The sequence below is a fragment of the Tetrahymena thermophila genome, assembly GCF_000189635.1.
Source record: "Tetrahymena thermophila SB210 genomic scaffold scf_8254402, whole genome shotgun sequence".
In the NCBI taxonomy this organism is placed as follows: Eukaryota; Ciliophora; class Oligohymenophorea; order Hymenostomatida; family Tetrahymenidae; genus Tetrahymena; species Tetrahymena thermophila.
The window spans coordinates 161,341-184,051 of NW_002476185.1; the positions used below are offsets into that span (position 1 = coordinate 161,341).

The 22,711-nt window shown below is 20.9% G+C and overlaps 6 protein-coding genes across 6 annotated transcripts; 4 read left to right on the forward strand and 2 right to left on the reverse strand. All coding sequences in view use genetic code 6, as the record gives it.

Annotated features, from left to right (window-relative positions):
* Nucleotides 1-295: 295 nt before the first annotated feature.
* On the reverse strand, nucleotides 296-3,868 carry TTHERM_00657630 (hypothetical protein; the record flags this gene model as incomplete). Its single annotated transcript, XM_001024063.2, has 5 exons — nucleotides 296-1,244; nucleotides 1,299-2,916; nucleotides 3,010-3,256; nucleotides 3,367-3,562; nucleotides 3,633-3,868. 5 exons carry the CDS (start codon nucleotides 3,866-3,868, stop codon nucleotides 296-298), a joined length of 3,246 nt encoding a protein of 1,081 aa, XP_001024063.2.
* Nucleotides 3,869-5,919: 2,051 nt separating this feature from the next.
* On the forward strand, nucleotides 5,920-6,642 carry TTHERM_000657649 (transmembrane protein, putative; the record flags this gene model as incomplete). Its single annotated transcript, XM_012799980.1, has 1 exon — nucleotides 5,920-6,642. The coding sequence occupies one exon, from the start codon at nucleotides 5,920-5,922 to the stop codon at nucleotides 6,640-6,642; it is 723 nt and encodes a 240-aa protein (XP_012655434.1).
* A 1,906-nt stretch (nucleotides 6,643-8,548) lies between these two features.
* Nucleotides 8,549-11,899, reverse strand: TTHERM_00657650 (hypothetical protein; the record flags this gene model as incomplete). The annotated part of the gene is made up of 8 exons (XM_001024065.2): nucleotides 11,311-11,899; nucleotides 11,104-11,241; nucleotides 11,000-11,049; nucleotides 10,463-10,633; nucleotides 9,964-10,368; nucleotides 9,581-9,817; nucleotides 8,972-9,524; nucleotides 8,549-8,919 (listed from the first exon to the last, which is right to left on the reverse strand). The coding sequence occupies exons 1-8, from the start codon at nucleotides 11,783-11,785 to the stop codon at nucleotides 8,549-8,551; spliced, it is 2,400 nt and encodes a 799-aa protein (XP_001024065.2). The 5' UTR covers nucleotides 11,786-11,899.
* Nucleotides 11,900-15,374: 3,475 nt separating this feature from the next.
* On the forward strand, nucleotides 15,375-16,565 carry TTHERM_00657670 (transmembrane protein, putative; the record flags this gene model as incomplete). Its single annotated transcript, XM_001024067.4, has 1 exon — nucleotides 15,375-16,565. The coding sequence occupies exon 1, from the start codon at nucleotides 15,483-15,485 to the stop codon at nucleotides 16,563-16,565; it is 1,083 nt and encodes a 360-aa protein (XP_001024067.3). The 5' UTR covers nucleotides 15,375-15,482.
* Nucleotides 16,566-18,855: 2,290 nt separating this feature from the next.
* TTHERM_000657680 (transmembrane protein, putative) lies at nucleotides 18,856-19,992 on the forward strand (the record flags this gene model as incomplete). Its single annotated transcript, XM_012799981.1, has 1 exon — nucleotides 18,856-19,992. The coding sequence occupies one exon, from the start codon at nucleotides 18,856-18,858 to the stop codon at nucleotides 19,990-19,992; it is 1,137 nt and encodes a 378-aa protein (XP_012655435.1).
* A 993-nt stretch (nucleotides 19,993-20,985) lies between these two features.
* On the forward strand, nucleotides 20,986-22,611 carry TTHERM_00658680 (transmembrane protein, putative; the record flags this gene model as incomplete). The annotated part of the gene is made up of 1 exon (XM_001024069.2): nucleotides 20,986-22,611. The coding sequence occupies exon 1, from the start codon at nucleotides 21,085-21,087 to the stop codon at nucleotides 22,609-22,611; it is 1,527 nt and encodes a 508-aa protein (XP_001024069.2). The 5' UTR covers nucleotides 20,986-21,084.
* Nucleotides 22,612-22,711: the final 100 nt, after the last annotated feature.

Consider the following 22,711-nt stretch of genomic DNA (forward strand, 5'->3'; position numbering starts at 1 on the left):
AACAAACTTACTTTTTTTAATCTTTAGAAACCAAAATAAATATTTAAATCAATATTTTTTTAGGTCTATTCAATAAATATCTATTAACTGAATATAAAAATAAAAACTTAAGATGAACTATTTTTTAAAAGTTAGATTAACAATTTAAATTTATTATTATAAAGTAACACAAATATAAATATGAAATAAAGTTTGATATTTTATTTTTAGTTGTTAAATGTATCAAGTGATTTTTTATAAAATTTGATAAATTTAAATAGCTAATGTAAATTTTTTTATATTTTTAATCAATTATTCATTTCTTTTTAGAATTCCCCTTTATCCTGCTTAATAAAGGTTAGTTAGCAAGATCTTGTTATATTTTCTTAAATTAAATTGTAGATTGCTAAATAAAATTAACTGAAATATCTTAATTGGCTATATTAGAAGAATATTATGGTCTGTGACTTATACTATTGAAATTGTTTTATTAGGGGATTGTTTTTCCACAATTTTAATTTTAATTCAAGCTATCATTAACACTTAGAGAGTGCCTTGCACGAGTACCCATATTTGAGATACAATTTTAGTTATTAATTTATTAAACTTATTTTTAATGATTTTGCTGTAAATTAGATTATGGCACACTAAAGTATTAAATAGGATTTTCTAATTTTTATGAATTTATGAGGGAATTTTGCTGATAATTTGTTTGAGATAACCTTCTTTTCTCTCTGGAAATTTAGTAAAATTTCTCTTTAATGTTTGTATTATTCTATATTTCAGCATAAAATGGGCTATTCTAAGATTTCTTAGCTGAAGATACTCTAAATTATTATAAAGTATTGTTTTGATAATTTTAATTTTATATAGGCAATGTATTTGACCCAAATTAAGGATTTTATTAACAAGAAATAATTTAAATGTTCCCTGTTCCTTTCATATCTTTACCTCCATAAAAGTGGGTTGAGTTGTTAAGACTTGCTTAGTAACTTATATCTGCAATTTTTTTTATGGTGTCTCCATTAGGTACTTAGCTAATTTAGTTTAGTTATGTTGGATTATTAATTGGTTAAACCCAATTAGATAGTAGCTGCTTTTTGCCTGGATTAAGTTGCTGATTTATGGATCTACTTCTTTGTCTTTTACTACTTTGCAAATATTAAACATTTATTTTAGTCTTTAACCCATATGTCCTGTTACTATTTTCAGTAAATGAAGCTGTTTTAGGGCGAGTTCCCTATTCCATTATTGATAATGTGGAGCTTTTTTTAAAAAAACATAAAATTTGCAAAAGGTTATTTTATACTTTATTTTACGTTTGCTTTTAGTTTGAATTATAAAAATATTAGTATTGTGGATTTGGAATAACTAAAGGATATTGAGGCTTGTTTCTGTTGGAAGATTGAGCTGTGAACATAACTGAGGAATAGTCTATTGTTTCGATTTTATCTAAATTATTCTAGAGTGGGTCTAAATTTTTTTGTGACTCATTACCTTATGTTGGTAAAACTAAAGTCGAATAAGCTGCTTCGTTTCCATCAATAGAAGCTACTTTTATTGGTGGGATTTATTAGTTCTGTTTTGATAGTGAAACCTTTTGTAGAGGTAAATTATTTGTTTCTTATAATCCATGTGAATTTTAACTGGCTGAAGTAGAATTATTTGTAGAATTAGTTTAATTGTTTTGATTATTTCTTTTTTAAAGGTAATATATTTTATGAGTCGATCTCATTCTTTAAACAAATTAGTCTTGGCTCAATTTAGTTAAATTTTAAACCTACTTTTCTTGTGATATATTTTCAGAAGAAAAGAGAGACCCACTGTATGGTAGTTTGTTCTATTAGTATCTCGCTTAATTATAAATTTACTTATTATTTTGATTATTTTGAGAGTTTAAGTTCTATTCTAGAGAAAGATGCTTTACTTTTGTTTCTATTATTATCCTATTTACATTGTCGCTTTTTTGCTATGATACGGGTCTCTTTTATTAACCTTCCTATTAATCAAATTAAAACATAGTTCCTTCCTATAAATTGACTTGTATATCTAAAGAATTATTTAAGTTTTGTTTCTTTTCCATTTTGATTTGACTCTAATTTAACGATTGATTAACACTACTTGAGTAAATACCTTATGAAGAATAAGGCCTGGATTGATTGACTTCATTCTTATTAGTTTATGAATTCCTTCTAAAATCCGAAAGGCCATTTTAATTATAAGAAGTATTACTTTAATCTGCTAAATTATTAGTTTAATTGTAGCAACTTACAACTTGAATTCTTTTCCTTTTTTATATTTTATCTAAAACTTTTTATTGTATTTACTGTATTTGCTATTTAATTTTTTAAGGAAATTTCTCAATGTATTTGGAGTAGTAATTCTCAATTGTAGCTTTAACTTCCAAGTTCTTGCTAATCATAAAGTTAACCATTTATTACTTGCCCTAATCATTAATGCTCCCATCAGGTTAAGTTAGCTTTTTCATAAGAAACATAATCATCTCTATACTAAAATTATTCACTTCTAAATCCATAATGTCATTAATATTACTAATGATATTATATTATCTTTTCATAGGAGATTACTTCTTTTTATCTAAATTATTATTTTAAGTACTAATTGTTAATCCTTATTATGTTTAACTTTAGTTGCTGTTCTTTGTAGAATTATGAATGCCTTGAGGGGCAATACTAGTTTGTTAGCAGTTTAGATTTTAGCTAGATGTTTATATGCTAAAACCATTTGAAAGCACTTGCAGTTAAGTTTGAGAATTTATTTTCTATATACTTTACATACTGTTCCTCAAAGTAGCCTGATTTTTATCCTATAATTTATTAGGAGGATTGCTTGCATTAACACAATTACCACAGGCATTAATTAAATCAATCTATTTACTATCTAAAGAGCTCATTGATGATCTCTTTGATTTTATACCTAAATTTAATTATAAAAATTTATTTGATATTCATTAGAACTAAATTGTTTTATTTAATCTTACAGAAACAATTTATTAACTTATTTATTTACTTTTGCGATTGTCTGTTTGGAGGGTTTCACTTATTTAAAAGGTCGAGTTATTGTATTTGTAAGGTAGTTATTTAATAATGTCTTAATCTTAATTTGAGGTAATAGTAATAATTTCTTTCTAAGATCCTTTATTGCGATTCGATGTAAGCTATTTTAAATAAATATCTGAATTTTCTTTTATGAAATCCCCAAATTGAGCTCTTGCCATTTCGACCAGCCACTTTAATAGCAAGCAAAAAAAAGGAACCTAACACATTTTAAAAACAACATCTCAGAAAATAAATTTAATTTTTCAGTTGTTTATGCATTGATATAGTTATAGTGATAAAATTTGCTATTTTAAAGGAATTTATTTACTCTCTCATATAGCTCATTTTTGATAATCATTTTGATTTCGTCAGCCCTCTATAAAAAGTTAGTTTGTTGAAAAAACTCAATGTAAAGAGATGCAACATTACGATACTATGGTTCTTTACAAAACACCATTTCCTATTCAAGCTCGAAATTTTGAAACAAACAATTCATTATTTGTAGACTGATAGAATAGAATTGCCTAAAATCCATTAAAATAAATAAAATTGATTAAAAACATTTATTTAAGATGATAATAATAATTTATTTACTAAATACTCTACAATGAATTAGATCTCTCGCTAAAAAATATTTCAAAAAGCTTATTCTCATTGCTGATTCTCTGTTTCTCTTCCTTCTTTGCATTGATGATAAATTTAAGGATTTTCCTCTAAATATTAGAATTGTCTGTAAGATTATAATTCTCATTTTAGAGTTAAGCAATCTCTTTTTTGTATTATTTAATAATCTCAAACCTGACATCAACCAATTCTTTTATCTTTTCCATATCTCAAATATAAATCTTAAAAGGGAGAACTGGGACAATATTTTATCCTTAAAGTCTTATTTTCAAAAACTAGATTTATAATTTGGATTCCAATTTAAGAAAGATATATAGATCGATAGACTAGCTTTTATATGATAGTTTATTATTAAAATTATTAACTTACTAAATTAATTAAAATCAAAGTATTTTTTCTCATGTAATTCTATCAATAATTTGATGATACTAAAGTTAATTAAAGGTGGATAATTAATCTCTCTTTAACTAAGATTATAATTATTACTCAACTATATTTTAAATAGTAACATTCAGTCAAAATAACAGCATCCACACATATAAATAACCTTTTCTAACCTGACTTATTATGTAGATAGTTCTTATTTAAATTATTTTAAATTTTATCCTTAAAAAACTTAATTTTTTAGAAATAAATTGTTTGTAAATATTTAATATATAGTAAAATAGGATCTCTGTTGCAATTTAAAAAAATTACACCCACTTAATCACATCTCCTATTAAAAGTAGTAAAATGAGCTTTTTTTTTATTTTTAAGCAATTTAATTTTTTGAATAAGTTACATTAAAATAAATAAAATCAAATCGTAAAATAATTTTGGAATTTAATTAACAAAAATGGAGTTTGAAGCATAAAAATCTTAATTTATCTTGAACTATATTGCTAAATAGTATTAAATGTAAAAATAAAAATTTAATTTGTATTCAAATAGAGAGTTAGTTACTTGAATTTAACAATTTATCAAAATGAAGAATGTGTAAAATTTTGAGATAATTAATTATGTATATTAGCTTTAAAAAAATAAGAGGTATTATAGTTTTATTGACTAATTTTTTAATTATTTTAATTTCATTAGTTTTAGTATTTTCAAAGATCTACAAAATTAATAAAAATATAATTTTGAAAATTAAAAACTTAAAGAAAATTAAACTACATAAAAACAATATATTAAGTAAATATGAGAAAGGTTTGAATTACAATTACTCTATAATTTTTATTTTAAATATAACAAAATGACATACTTTTTAAAATTGTAATCTATTCCTTGGAAGCATATAATTTTGTTGCTAATCTTTTTTAATTTTCTAATATATAAAGAAGTTGCTTATTAATATCAAATATAAATATTATAAAATTATAGCAAAATAAATAAAATGTATACTTTTAAGAAATATTTTTTACTGTTTTTAAATTCATTGAACTTTAAATTATTTTTTTCCTGAAAAACTTCTAGATAAATTGTAAATAACAAAATAATTAAAATAAGAAGGAAATCAATTAATTTATTTATTAATTTCTCAGCCAATTTTAATAAATAATAGCAAATGAAATTAAAAAAATCTTATTACATGAATAAATTTATAAATACGATAAAAGTATATTTTTCATAGATATTTTAATTTATTAAATATGATTGGGAAATAAATAATATGCAAAATAAATAAATGAATGAGTTACATTTAAAATTTAAAATTTTTGAAAATTAAAAAAATTTTATTAACATTTTTTACTTAAAAATTATTTGAAATATTTTTATTATTTGCTAAAATTAACAAGCAAGAAGAGCCAATCATCTTTATTTTTTCTAAAATTAATCTGAATATAGATAACAAGTCTCTTTTTATATCTTAATTAAATTAGTAAAGTTAACATTAATTAATAAAAAACATTATCTCTTAAGAGATTATTGCTGGCTTCTTTATTAAATAAAATTGTCTTTTCTTATATTTATTTGTAAAATTTTATTATGCTTTTTGTATTAAAAAAATTGTATGCGTTTGACTAATTTTTGAAATTTATTTTTTAATCAAATTTAATTGATTTATCCTTCTTCTTTTCTTCTTTTACACTAATTCTTCAATCGAAAAAAAATCCTAATCTTTAATCAATTTATCAACTAACTTTCATTTAATGCCTCACTTTGATTTTATTTTGCGGAATATCTATTTTTATGAAGGGATTTAAAGTATTTAGATTTATTATAAACAACAATTTTTTCTCTTAATTTACTATTAAAAAAGCACCTCAAAAAGAAAGCAATGCATATATAGTGGTTTGTTTTATCCTTTACCTTACTTTTAGAAAAATAATCGATTGCGTAAAACTTAAGAAAGTATTAAAATTGTTCTGAATATCGCTAGCTATTAAAAAAGCTGTTTATTGTATTGTTATTTAGCTTTTTGTTCCTAGTAAAATTTTTTAGTTCTTTTCTAATGATATTTAGATCCTTTTACTTCTAGTCGAGACATTCAACTACAACATCGTCCCCATTATCAAGAATATATTTTAAAAATGAAGATAGAATATTTTTGTTTACATTATTCTTATCTAATTTTTCGTAAAGGGATAGCAGATATTCATCATCTTATTCAGTAAACTATTTCCAAAACAGAGAAGATGAATCACAAATTCTTCTTACAAAATTTTATTTTGTTTCATTTGAGTCTTAAGATACTTCGTTATCTTAGTTTTAATTTGAAAAGTCTTCTTATTGTTAATTCTCTGTACATTATTATTGCTAAAAATTTGCGCTAATTATATCATTTAAAGAAACATCACTTTCTGATGATTTTTTTTCTTAAAAATCTTAAAGACTTTCACATAATTTATTCGTTTATTACATGCAGCTTTAGGAAATTAAATCTTGGTCTGAAGGAATACATTCGTTTGAATTTGGGGAAGAATTGTTATTTGAATAAAACGAATTTTGTTTATTGATTACCTTAATTTTTAAATCTTGCTATCTCTAAGTCAATTTATGAGAACTTTTTTTAATTTCTAATGTAAATTTTTTATTATTACTGTTTTATGATTAGCAAAGAGTGTTTTCATTTGCTTAAATATTTGATGAAAAAGTTTAATTGTGAATATTTTGTTGTGGTTATTATGAAATTTCTTCACTTAAACATTATTCTTTTATATTACATTCTTATTGAGTTGAAATATATTAAATTTAAAAATTATTGTTGTTTATACTAGTCTAATTTTTTTTATTTAAATTTAAATCATCAATTTTTAACTTAGGGATTTCATCAAATTTTTGCATAAACTGGTTGTTCTGCATGCCCCTTGTTTGCTTTCTTTTGATAACCTCGATTTAATTACTATTTTTTTGATTTATATAATTTTTTTTGCTTAATTCATTAATTATTGAGGGTTCTTAGCTAGTTAATTCTTCAAGAGAGATATTTTCAATTGAAGTTTATTAAAAATGAATATAAGAATCAGTGTTATGTATAGTTTTGCAAAAGTTATTGTATGACTCTATTTACATTTTTTCTTGTTGCTAATTTTAATCATATTTTTACTATTATATATATATTTCTAAGGATTGCGGATCATTGCTAAAATTTAATCCCTCTATATATTTTTAATTATTATTAGGATTTCTCATAATATTATCTACCTATCCTGCAGTGGGAGCAGAAACCGCTAGTTTAATAGTTGAGGAGCTTATGGAATTAACAGCAGGTTTAATTGCTTCATCTGTATCAAACTCATAGTAGCTATCATTATTATAATTGCTTTACTATCTTGACAAATGATGGGAGCTTTCTTTGATTAAATTATAGTTTTTTTATTTTTATTCATTTTATTTATGCTGAGAATCCTAATTTATTTTAGACTTATCAGGTATCGATATATCCATTTCTTTAAGAGCAACGCAACTGTTATAAATAAAATTGTCTTCTTATTACATTTTTTTAATGCTGATTTCTTATTGTTAATTAATTAAATATTGCTATGATTATTTAATGGTAAAGTTTTATTAATTGAATTAGTTAATTGTATAGCCAAAATATTGAGTAAAAATGTTTTGTTTAAACCAATATCAATCAATCAGTAGTTTATTATCAGTATTCTTTTTAAATAGAATTTATTTATAAATAATGTATTATTTTTTTCTTTTTAAATAATTAATATATATTATATATTAAAATACTATTTCTTTTAGCAAAAAAATCTCTTTTCGCTATTTTATACTGATCCTTTTAAATGGGTGCAGCTTTTCCTCTGTTTAATTCAACAATTACAATCTAATTGAATCTGATCTAATTATACTGGCTTTTAATTTAATTAACTCAGAGTTCATATACTTTTTAAATATAAAAAGCCAATTAATATCACCTTCTCACAGAATTCAAAATATTACCTCAATTAAAAAAACTTTGCAAACAAAATCAATAAATAAACAGAAATAAATTTTAAATAAATAATAATTTTTATAAAATCTTTGTGAGACAAATCAATCATTTAATTTCTAATATCAAAACAAAGTAACCCTCATTAAATAATATAGAATGTAATATGGTAATGTTTTAAATTATACAAAAAACTAAATATTTATTAGCTAGTTGGTATACTCAGCATATAAACCAAAAACTTAAAATGTAATTAAACTAAAGCCAGTTAGATCAAAAGAGCTATTTAAAAAAAATCTGATTAAAAGAATAAGGTTTTTTAAATTAAAATTTTTACTGTTTTAAATTTTTAAGTAATAAAATAAATTTTTTATTATAAGTCATTTTAATGCAAGATGAACTATTTTTTTCCAAATAACACAAATAATATGAATAAAAAAACATACAGATTCACGATTTATACTAATTTTTTATATCAATTTTTAAGATTTATTTATGAAATTCGAAGAAAAAAGCAGAGAGCTTTTCAATTTTTAAAAAAGTTTTAAATTGAAACCTATTTTGAATAAATTTAAATTGTTCTTTTTTAAGAATTTTTTCTATCAAAACCTTATCCGAATTAATCGTAAAATATTTTACTTTAAGTTATCAGGCTATTTTTATGCGGTGTTTAAATTCTGAGGCTGCTTAATAAATTTTATTTATTAGTTATCTCGCTTAATTTTTAATTAATTTAACTACTTTTTTGTTTTTTCTAAAGAATTTTTATGTCAATATCTTCACTCCTTCTTCTTAAAATATTTTGTATCTGATCTTTTCCTTTTGAACCTGAAGCACTTTCATATTGAAAATTGAATTCATCTTGTTTTACTAAAGTTATTTATTATTTTGCACCATCTTTATTTAACAAATAATTGATATCTTATTTTTTAGGATAAAAAGTGTTTACTTAATCCTGGCGTATTATACCTAGAGTTAGAAAGGCTAGATAATCTTGTTGAAATAGAAGAGTGCTGTTATCTGTTTATACTTTAAGATAAATTAAACTTTAGAGGGGAAAATTCAAATTAATCCAATTTTTATGATTAAGGAGTGCAATTAATTTATCTTTTTGATCTCAACAAATTAAAGTCAATTAATCTTAATGGCGATTAATTGTCTTGTTTTTTAACTCTTTTTTCAGTTTTTGAACCTTATTTCTATCGTAAGTCTTCATAATTGATTTACTCTTACATTTTATTCTAAATTTATATTTTGAACCTTTAAAAATCTTAGGAATCTTTTATGTTCTGCAGTTAGCTTGCCTATTCATTATTTATCACTTCTCTATTACTATATGAACTTATATTTTCAGGTAAATTTTATTTTTAACAACATTTAATAATTTAATTTTATTACTGCTCAATTTTTTAGTTTTTAGAACCCTATTTCTAAAACTTTCTTTGCAATTTGACTTAATCATTTAAATTTTTAAATTCCTGAACATATTGAAGCTAATTTTGCTGAATAAAAAAGATTTAAAAATAAAAAAAAATAGAGATTACAAACAATTAATTACATCATATTTTTTACTGTCTAAACTCCTTGATTCTTTTATTCTATTTTGACGAAACTGAAGATCTTTTTAGCTTACAATACCTCTAGACTTTACTATCTCTAAGTATGGAGTGATTTCCATGTAGCAATTTAAGCATACTCTTACTTTTTATTACGAAAAAAAGAACTCATCTTTTATTTTCTAATAGCTTTAAAAATCAAGTTTGTGATGTAACATTGAAAAAATATTTGGAATCTCCTAATTATTTTTTAGAAAAAAAATAAATGAATATGTAAGTAAATTATGTAAGTAAGTTAAAAAGTTAGTAAAAGAATAGAAAAAAATTATTAATTTAGTTTTGAAAAATATGACAGCGATTTCATTTTGATTTAAAATTTATTTACATGGTTTTAGTAAGCAAATTCTGCTGGTTTTTCTTATAATTTAGGTTTAAAAAGTGAAAGGTCTTACTATTAATCATCACTTGATATTGTAATTTAAAGCAAAGACAGTTCTTTTGATTCTAATTTGGTATTATTATTTTAGCTTTCATTACTTCTTTTACTTATTTCGTTATCTGCAAATCCTGAAATTTCTCTTGGATGCTATAACTCGATAGCATTATAATTATTTAAATAAAGAAGATTCTCTTCTTTAGTAATATTTTTTTCCTATATTATATATGAGTAAGGAATTTCTATAAATCTATTTGGAACTTCCTTTTTTTAACATCTTAAGCATACTACAAGTTTCTGTATTTAATAGGGCTTTAAAGGATTTAAGCTCTAAATTGGTTCAATCTCTCTAAACTATAATAAAAAAAATTGCATTAATTATTAAAAAACATTACAATTCTTTTTCTCGTTTGAGGTTACAAAATTACAATTTACAGCAATTTATTACTTTAAAAACTTGTCTTTGTGCACTTTAATCTGATAAACACTGATCGCTTTTTAGTTTAGCATTTGACATAAATAAAAGACATAGATTTTCATTTTTATCAATTTTAAAAAAGAAGTCTGCCTTTTCAAAATACAAAATACCAAAGCTCACCGATTTTAAGTGCTCTAATATCTATATAAAATATTTTTATTATTTACAAAAATTTATTCAAATGTATTGTCCTATATTTTTTAATAAAATAAATCACATAACTCCACAATCTATTTTGAAATCTGTAAAATTATATTTAAAAAAGAGAAATTGAAAAATTTAAGGATATCAAAATAACGCTCTATCATACATTTTTTCAATACAAATTTTTCTATCAGTTTATAAGCGATATTTAGTTTGTTAGTTATAAAATAAATATTTGCAAAGAAAAAATGTTTTGAACTATTTAATTACTTTCTTATATTAAAATAAGCTAAAATTTAAAGAGCTTTGACAAATAAACTTAAAATTTTTCTAATTTATGATAAATATAATTTCTTTTAATACCTTATCAACTTCATTTTTAAGTTTTAATGCTGTGAACTTGGCTGCACTTTCTTTTTTTATTTTAAATATTATTTATTGCATCAATAACTAAAAAATAATTTTACATGCTTAAGAAAAATACAATGGACCATCAAAAGTACAACACCTTTCGTATTTATCAATTTTTACACTATTAAAAGGCAATTTATTAGTGATCTTTAAATACTAACTTATTTTAGAACCATACATAACCTAAAAAACACCTGTAAATTAAGATTAAACAAACAATTTAATTAAGCTAAAATTTTCAGATAAATATTATATTTTTTTACTATTATTTTCAGAAGGAGGAGCTACGAATTTTTGCAATATTCCAGCAGAAATAGGAATCTTTTCTGCATACAAGAAATCCTTTAAATCTTTAGAGTCAAAGTATTAAATCTTTACTTAAGACTCCTAATTAATATATGTTAACCCAGAGTATTTCTCACATTTTTTCGTTGGATCATATTTTTTTTCGCAACATTCAGAATACATAAAATAGCAACAAACTTAATCAGGATCTACTTAATCAGTCATAGCTTCATAAATATTATCAATAGACGTATTTTCTTTTTTCTTTCTCTTAATATTGTTGTTCTTATCTGTAAAATACCAAAATACAGGGAGCGTATTTTTGAATATAATAGTATCTGGTATGTTAATTTATAATCTATTTTCAATATCTGGTGGATGTTTCCATAGATAATTAAAGATTTTTTCAAATATTGTCCCATTTGGAAATATCTCTTACTTTGCTTTACTCATTTTACACTTTAAATATATTTATACTAAGTTTTACTCCTTTGCTTTTTTCGTTTTTTTTACTTCCTTTCTTACAGCCTACTTTCTTATAGCTTAAAGATAAAAACCACAGAATATTTAATTTATGGTCTATTTTTATCAGTACTATAATCTAAATTAAATAAAGGAAGGCAGCAACAGATATTTTTTGTGTATAAAGAATTAATAGAATATTAATATATTTGTTTAGAAATATTTATTAACATTTTATTTTTTAAAATATATAAGGTCGTTAATAAATACTCTTAAAATGATAATAATGAATCATAATCATTATTCATTATCTTTGAAATCATTCATTATAAATTATTTAGATCTAAATTCAAAAATATTATTTTTTGCTTTTTTAGTTCTTCTTTAAATTTAAAAAAAAGTTCAATTTTTTCTTAACATTTTTAAAACTAAAAACATAAGTATTTTTATTAAATTTTAATATGGAAAACCTATTTGTTTTGATTTTTTTAGTTGATTTCTTTATTTTATATTGAATTTAAATTTATAGGAAGATAGTAAATTAATATTTAATTTATTATTAATTAGTTTTAATTAAAATATTTATTTTCTTATTATTTGAAAGTTTCAGAAAATAATTAACTGCTATAAAAGCACTCAAAAAAAATAATATAAATGTAGTGGTTGTCTTTGTCTTTTACTTTGCTTTAGGAAAAATAATTATTTGCTTAGAATTTTAAATAGTACTCAAATTACTCAGCCAGCATACAGAGAGCTTTGGGAACTATTCAATTTTATATTGTTTATTTAGAAAAGTTTTTTTATTCCTTTATTATATTTTTGAGTTCCTTGGATTTGGAGTCAAGGTTATCTCCTTTAGATAAATGTATTTAAAAAGTAATAAACAATTTTTTTAAATATTATTTTATCAATATGTTCATAAAAAACAGACAACAGACAATTATTATGCTCTTCTTTTAACTGTTTCCAATAATATGATGAATTTCTCTTAATTAAATCTGATTTTTTAGTCTTATTCTTGTTTTTAGAGTTCAAATCCTTATTAAAATTATTTTTAAATCATGGAGGACTAAATATTCTTCCTAATAAACCTCCAATCAATTTATAATGTTATTTTGATCTGCATGGTGAAATCGATATTAATTTAATTAGAGTAGTTTATTATACAAACTTTTCCTAATAAAATCTTGCCCTTATATATAGATATAAATTATTAATAAAATAGTGATTAAATTTATAGTATTTCTAAGTAAATTAATACTTCAAAATAAATGTTTAAAAAGTTTTGATTTAATATTTTTAATATTAATACTTTTTTGAAGAATTTTTTTTTAATTTAATTAAATTTCACGATAAATAAATAAATACTCAATTTTTAAACTCTCAAACTTTTTTTAATTTGTTATTAAAAATTTGAATTTTCTTACTTATAAATTAAATTTTAAAAATTATCAAAAGATAAAGATAAGGTGAAATAATTTTAATTTTATCTAAAGTAGAACTGATTTTTTTAAAACATTTACTATAAATATTAGACCAAAATAAGTCTAATTTAATAACATTTTTAAAAAAATGCAAATATCTTTTTCTTTTTATTATTAAAATTTCTTAGTAATCTGATTAATAATTTATAATTGATACAAAAAATAATAAAATAAATAAGTAAATACCATAAATCTTCATTAATTCTCATCAACCCCACCCTAAACTCATAGAGTACTATATGGTGATTATTTATAAATATTCAGAAAATATGGTGAAAATTTATGCTGGTGAGAATTTATGAGGATTTACGGTATATGAAAAAAATACTTTCAGCTATAGCTGAAGAAGAGAATTAGTCTTTTGGTTTAATACTTATTTTTTTATTTTTTCATTAAAATTAAAATTGCTTATAATTTATCATTGATGCAAATACAATAATAAATAAGCTAATAAATATAAAGAATACTTTAATAATTGAAAAAGTAAATTATTTTTTTTATATTTATTTTTGAAAAAGGATAAATCAATTTAAATTTAATTAACTCTTTATTTTTTTAAAAAAAATTAAAATTACTTTAAAATCGTATTTAAAATGTATAAAATAAAATGATAAATAAATAAATGTAAAAAATATTTTCACAAAATGAATTGTTTAAATATATATAATCAAAATATTTTATATTTGAAAATCAATATAAGAATAGAAATTTTATTTTTTCGTTTATTTAGCAATATTAAATTCATCTTATTTTTTTGTTTCTTTATTATTATTTTATCTTCTTTACTTATATAAAATCAGCATATAAATATTTCTAAATATTTAAAATCTAAATTGTTTCTAAATATATAAAATCTAAATTATAAAATATCATTTGATTATAGTGTATTGAAATAAGTTTTCAAATAATGACAATATTTTAGTATTTTAAAATTTTTTAATACAAACTAAAATTAATAATTTACAAAGTTAAGTACTTTTATTAATAAATAGTTATAGTTATTACGCTAACAAATATTTTACAATTGTAAAAATCAAACTTGATTTATTATGTAAATAAATAAAATTCATCAGATTATAGCTTCATTATTTAATAATTTGATATAGTTTAGTTATATAAAAAAAAATTTTTAAATAATATAACTAGATTAAAAAAATAGAAGCTATTTTAAATATTAAACATAGATTTATGTTATTACAAGTATCTTGATGATTAAATTTAAATATTTTTTTAGTAATTTATAAATTAAGCAAAAGAAGTAAATATACATTTCTATTCAAATAAAATAGAAAAGTACTGAATAAATATTATTATAATTTTCCTAATTATTAATTAATTAATTAATGAAGTAACAAACAAAAATAATGGGTAAAATTTTAATTTATTAAAAACATGAAATTAAGATTAAATAGTAAATACTTATAAATATCCTTGAATGAATAAAGTAGAAAAATTTAAATAATATAGAAAAAAATTTTACGAATTGTTTTTAAATAAATAGATTGCTAAAGCAATTCTCTTGGAAAAGTAAACATTTACTGAGATTATATTAAGAGCAGACATTATCGAAAATATAATGGCATGCATCTTTTTAGTTCTACTGGTGAGATACCTAATATTTGTTAAGTTAAATTCGATTTGATATGTCATATAAGAAACACATATTAGAGAATATTAATTAATAATACAAAGTTAGTTATTGCTTAACATATTTTTCAATTTAGTAAATTTGCCTTTTAATAATTTTAAGATGATTCAATTTTATGAATCCCCAGCTAAGATAGATAAATAAACAAGTAGTAATTTATGAATATACATTACTCAAATTTTTTTCATACTGTTTTATTCTTTATTCATTAAGCTATTGAACTTAAAATGTAAAATGTTTTAAAATTCCTATATATTTTGTTTAAATAGGTCCTAAACAATAATATTACTTAAATAATTTTCAACTAAAAATGATTTTTAACTTAGTAGAAACTTCTAACGAATAAATTTATCTCTATTATTTCAAATCTAATAAAGCATTTAAACAGTGATTTTTAAATGTTGCAATACTCAATAATTAATTTCAATTCTAAAGAAACAAATTAAAATTTAATATTATAAGAAGAACAGCATCTCTCTTATTGAAAAAACATTAGGAACATCTAAAGTTTTTTAAGAAAATTCTAACACCATAAAAAATAGCCAAACATTTAATAATGAATAAATTATTTATTTTAAGTTCTGTTTTAGTAATTACTATTGCTAAATCTGCATAGGTTAATTCAGATAGTTATATGAAATGTCTTACAAATTCATGCAGCTCCTATATAAATAATGACTAATCTCATTCATTCTTCTAATGCACAAATAGTCTTGGAAATTGTATGATTAGTTAGGTATTTTCTACAACTTATAGCTAAGATTTTAATTCTAATGATGAATCTGCCTGTATTAATACATGCACTGGAATTTCTTCATAAGTTAATCCTTAATATTAACAGTTCTACAATGATTTGAGCTCTTGCACTCTTTCTTGTATAGAAAAGGCAAAGAATGACAACGATACAAGCATAAGCTTCAATGTTCCTATTTTCGTTATTGTAATAGGAATTATATTTGTTATTATTATTTGCTATATAGTATATTATTTCTTCAACAGAAAGGGATAAAGCTAAGATAAATTTGATTGGTAAATTTAACAAGAAAATAATGCAAGAAATGAATAATAGTTTATTATAACTCCAAACCCTCTTCCTTACTTACAAGAATATGAAATCTATAAATCAAAAACTCATCCATCATAGTTAAAAGCTAGAGTTATGAGTGACCAAGAAGTTAAAGAATTATATGAAAAAGCCTATAAAAAACACTATGGAGATGAAATGGGCATACAAGGAACTATTTAATATGCTATTCCAATTTATGCTTTCCCTCCAGTTAAAGAGTGTAACGAACTGATTATTTAAGAAGCTTAAATCGAAATACCTGAATAAAATGATCAAGTTGTTATCAATATTGAAGCTTTATAATCCTAAAAGGTATAAATAAAGCAAAAGAAGATTGAACATAATCCTCAAGAAAATAAGGATATGTGCGTTATTAATTTGCAGTCTACAAAAAGCTAATTTAGAGATGAAGAAAAATTACCTAGCTAAGAAATTAAAATGTAGAAAGCTTAGTCATAGAAATTTGAATAAAAAAAATGTATTTCAGTGCGTAAACAATCTGCTAATTATTCTAGAGTAAACAAAAATTAAAACTAAATCTAATAAAATTTGAGAAGACTAACATTCGTATGAGATGTTCTACTAGTCACATTAATATTATCATACAAAATCTGATATTAAGTCAGATCTTCGATATTAAATTTGCTAATTAAAAAAAAAAGTGAAATATATCGAATGATCTAAAATTAATAAAGGCAAGCAAATTGTAATTAATACTGTGTAAAGTTTTAAAGTAATTAAAATATACTAATAAATTAACTTTAATATGGACCTTGCTATGCTGACTGATTCAAAATATCAAAAATTAAAATTATTTATTAACTTTGGTTTTTTAAAAATCAAAGAAAACTCCTCCTAACTAATAATCAATCAATCAATCAAACTCTTACAATATTTGTATTTTATTGAATTTTAATAATTTATATCTAATTTAATTATGTAAATATATCAGTGTAAAACTCTATCTATTTTATATTACCATTCTTAGTTACAATTTTTACTTAAACCAAATAACCTTATAATCTTCAAATTTATACATGTGCATTAAAGAGGTTTTCTCATTTAAAACTATTTAACTAACATATAAAAATTAGTATTTAATTTTCTATCTTCAAGATATTTACTTTAAAAATAAATATATAAACTAGTTGTAACAAATCTATAACTCAGGGTATTTAAATATTATTTATAATACAGCGCAATAAATTTATTCTATAATAATTTTGGGTACTTGAGTGAAAAGATAAGTTTGTAATCGCACATATATATCTAACTGAAAAAGATTTCACCTAATATTGATGATTTTATTTGTTTTATAGAGGAATATTATTTATGTTGCATAACAAAATGAAAATCGCAAAATATCTAAGTTTTTTATAAAAGAATAAAAATTATAACAAGATTTGAGCAAATAATTTAGAGAAAATGTAATTATAGACGTATAAACTGTATGAATTAAATTTTTTTTATTATTAATATTCCAGAAATTAATAATATATTCATGAAATTTCCTAACAACAGTAAAAGAAATAGAAACAATTTTGAATAAAGAATTTTTTTGTTATCTATTTCATTACTTTAAACAATCTAATGACCAATATTAATCAAATCTTCAAGTAAAAAGTAAATAATCTATTATTTAAAATTTATATTTTATTTACTAAGAGGAATAGCTTGCTAGTTTTTGAATATCTCTGCTTTCTATTAATTATTTTTCTTTATTTAAAATTGTATCTAGTTAAGCCATGAAATAGAACTAAGCAAAACTTTCAAGAAATTATTAGCTATATTTATAAATTAATAGAGTTTGGTTTGATATTAAATATATACTGCTTAAGCTAAATATATTTTATCTAAGAGCAAATATTGCTGATACTTCTAGTAAAGGTAAGTAATAATTTAGATTTTATAAATTAATCCTTTGTTCCTAATTAATTCTGAACTAATTGCAAAAAATATTAGTTAAAACGCACTAAATTCTAAATATCATCATTATTAATTAATATCTTATTTACTTATCTAATCATTTCACAATTTAATAAATACATCATTTAAATAATAAAGATTTAAACCCCTTTATTCTAAGTGCTCAGTAAGTATACTAGACGATAAGGTTTAATGTGCTAATAGAATGAATATTATTTATTTCATCAATAAATTATTCAAAAAAATTAACTAAGGTACATTGAAAGGTGTTGATATGCAAATAAATTCATTAAAAATTGATTTTTAAAAATTATATAAATTTAATTTAATCTTATTTTACTTCAAACTAATTTTAAATTAAAAGTTAAATTTTTATAAAATCAAAATTATTTTTATCTAAAATTTTAAAAATTAAAAAATAAATTTCTTTTTTTTCATTAAAATAATTTAATTTTATTTGTTATTTTTTTAAAATACAACACAAAATAAATAATATATTAAATAAAAACAGTATATTTTTAAATAAAAATTAAAAACAATCTCTCAAAGAATTTTTAATCATTTTTTTAATCAGTATTTTTTAAAAATATGTTAAAAAAATTATTTATTTTTACATCTTAATAGAGATGTTACATAAATTATTTTAAAAATGTAATTTTCATAATAAAGAATAAATTTAATATTTTTTTAAAAATGCAATATTTAAAATTTTATTTATTGCATTAAAATTGTAATTAAATTAAAAAATAATTTTAGATGTATTAAAATTAAAATTGTTTAACTTAAAAATATTTTTTTTGAAATAACATAAATTTGTCAAAGATATTAAAAATATTAAGAATTAATTTTTTGAAAGAGGTTAGCATATATTATTATTAATATAATTGATTTTTTAATAGTTCTAATATTAGAGTTAAAAAAAAGGATTTGTAAATAAATGAGCGAACAAGAGGAAAGTAATACTATCTTAGAGAGAAAAAATTAAGCTTTTTATAAGGATGAAGAATAAAATGATTTAATACAAGGCAATCTTAAATAGTAACCTGTAGATAAAAATACTGAAGTTTAGATGAAAGGCAACAATTTAATGAATAAAATACTCATTTTAATTTCAGTGATAGTCCTTTTTTGTTTGATTAACTATTTATTTATTCATAATAAATTCTACTTCAAAGATACAAAAAAATTGTAATAAGCTTTTCAATGCTCAAAAAAAACGTATTTTTATCTTAGCATGTGTCTGTCTAAGTGTCCTCATAATTTTATAGCAGATCCAAAAAATAATATTTGTTTACCATCTAAAATGGATCAAAAATAAATCAATATAACCAGATTAGATTAATAAACGAATTTCACTCAAGTTGAGATATTTTCTAAAGATTTCACTCAAAATATTCTTGAAGATACATTTAATGATAAGCTAACTGGAATTATATTCTTTAATGATTTTATAAATGATGATTTCACTTTCCTTTTTCAAAAAATAAAAGTTAGTAAATTATAAAACTTTTTATCTCAAATAAATGGAGCAATAATAACTTTTTCAGGAGCAAATTCACTATATCTTTAAAATGAAGAGTAGATAAATTAACAAATTAAATAATTATAAGATAAGTTTCCTTAAATTAGCTCTTGGTATATTGTAGGATTTGGTTTTTCAGGTTCATTTAATGGTTTAAAGTATTTTATGTATAATTTAGATATGTTTAAAGGTATATTTATTTAAGATCCAATCGAAGATTTAGGTGAAATTAAAGAACTCCTAGAAAATATAAAAAAGTAGTAGAAATAAACAGGAACTTAACAAATATAAAGTATTTCAGCTGATATAGAGAGCCATTTTATAGACTTGTAGCAAAAATAAGTATTTATTTTTAAAAATACTTTTTATAAAGATATTTAGACACCTGTTTTAGATAGATTAGCAAGAAAAAATCTTACTTAACTTTCATATTTTAAAAATATTTAAAATGATAATGACTCTGCTATAAAATATTTTACAGACGAAGTGTTTTCAATTATAGAATAGTAAATAAACACCTAAAAAAAAGAAATATATAATGGCATAAATTGAAAAATTTATGTAAATTAATAAAAGAAAAATATTTCATTAAAAAAATAATTTAGATTATTAAATTTATTAATAAAAATTCAAGTTTGAGAGCAATATTTGACATATTTTAAATCAATTATTTAATTTTTGTTTGCTTTTCATATTAGATTCTATTTAAATTATTCAACAAATTATTTTAAACATGTGTATACTCTAATTAATATTATATTTTTTCATTATTTAATAAAAAATTAACAAATAAAATGAATTTTTAGATTAATATAAATTTTATTTTCAGGTATTGTATTTAATATGAATCAGATTAACAATAAAAATTAATACTTCAATATAAATAAAAGAAAACTTCTACTTTAAATTCTATTTTTCTTACTAAAGTAAAAATTTTATCATTATTTATTGATGAAAAGTTAGTTTTCTCAAATTAAAAAAATGTATTAACTATCCATCAAAGTATTTTTTTCTTGCTGAAAAAGAAATTATAAGTTATATTTGTGCATTAAAAAAACACAATAATTTCTTTTATTAGAAAAAAAAAAGTTAAATTTGCAAAATAATTTTACTTTTTTAAACTTTTTTTTGATTTTTAATTTTGAATCTTTTTATCTTAATTTAATGTAAAAAATAAATAAGATTTTAAATATTTTTTTAATTTTTTTAAACATTTTATTTAAATAATGCTCTCATTAAAATTAAATTAGCATCCCAGTAAAATCATCTAATAGAAATTAAATTAATTTCCCAAATTTAAATGTACAAAATAAATCAATTTTTATGGAATTTTATTTTAATCTTTTGAGCTGTTAATAAAACTAATTAAAATTCTTATAAATATTATTTTAAAATATAATTTTATTTGAGAAGTTTTTATTTTATTCAATTAGTACTTTGAAGATTTGTGGTACACATTTTTTTATTAATTAAATTTTTTTTGATGAGATCAAAAATGATAAATATTTTTATTTATTAAAATAATACACTTGTATTGATAATAACTCCTTAAGGATTATCAAAATATAAAAAAAAAAAAGATATTAATTACTTTAATTAAAGTTTATAATTTTTGAAAAGACATAGCAATTATTTTTTACAAAAATGAGTTTGTAAAATCGATAAAAATACGAAAGTATAAGTGATTATGAAAATTAAACAGCACAATAGAATGATGGAAGAAAATCTCAGGCTAAACTAATAGGCGTGAATAAATATATCATAATAGGATTGGTTGCTATTTCCATCACTTTCTTTGTGATGTTTATCATGAATAAGGAGACATAAGATGAAATAAATAAAAAGAAGATGAAGCAATTATCTGACTAATACAAGGGATTTAACAAAGGGCCATAGATTTCATCAAGAGAATATAAAGATAAAAAGAATAAATAATAAAATCAAAGTGAATAAAATAAAAAAGAAAAACAACATTTTTTAGGCGATGATGACCATAATAATTCAGATTAAGAATAATAAGGAGAAGTTAAAAAAAACAACTAAAAATAAATGAATTAAGAAGAGAAAAAATAGTAAAATGAAGAAAAAGAGGATTAACATACTTCTTAGAATAATTAAGGTGAAAGCGAAAGTGAAGAAATTATTGAATAAGAAGAGACCAAAAAAAACAAAACAGATACAACAAAAAAGAAGGAAGATTAAAGTAAACCTTTAGAAAATGATAAATAAAACCCAACTTTAAAAGATGATAAAGAAGTAATAAAAATGTAAGATTAAATTACTGATAATAGGTAGGAAAACAAAGTGTTTTTTTGTCCTAAAGCTTAATACCTTTTCAAATTATCATGCTTGGATAGTTGTCCAGAAGGATTTTAATCTGACAATTATGATCGTCTCTGCAAACCTAAAGAAATTAGTCCTTTGTAGATAGAATTAAAATACTATGATAAGTAGGATGAGTAGAATTCAGACTCAGAAATTCAAGTCAAATAATAAAATTTTTATTAGGTGATTAAAAGCTTAGAATATATCAAGAAAGATTAAGTAGATTATGGGTTCTTTTTCTTTAATTAAATCGAAAACGATGGATTTAATTTTTTGAATTCTCATTTAAATGGTAGATAGTTAAATAATTTTTTGGATAATACTGCTTCTATTATTGTGGCTTTAGGTGGAGAAGAAAGCTATTATTTGGAAAATGAGCTCGAAATTAAAGACATAGTTGAAAAAACTATTTCAGACAATCCTCAAGTTAAAAAGTGGTATACTGTTGGTATATATGATGTAGGTAGTTATGGAGCTTTAGTTTATTTAAATAAACTAATTGATTTATTAGAAGGAACAATAGTACTTAATCCAAATTATATGAACATGAAAGATGATTTTAATAAGAAAGTAGATTTTTCAAAATACAAAGAATCTAATATTTTGGGTGTTGCCTAATAAAATTAATATTTATTTCAGTCAAAAGATATAATTATCATTGAAGATCAAAATAGTATTTATTTCTAACACACACAAAATTATTGTAATTTTACGAAATGTAATATTATAAAATACGATAATAGCAAATTTAAAACTAACTCAGACGAAAAGATTGAATAACTACTTTTAGCATATATCGAATAAATGATTAGCAAAAAAAGATCAACTTACATAGAAAATCTTTGAATTTAATATGAAACATTTATTATAATATTTTTAAAATATATCAGTTATAAGAAATACAATCGTTTATTATAAATACATAAATTAAATCAACAATTAAATA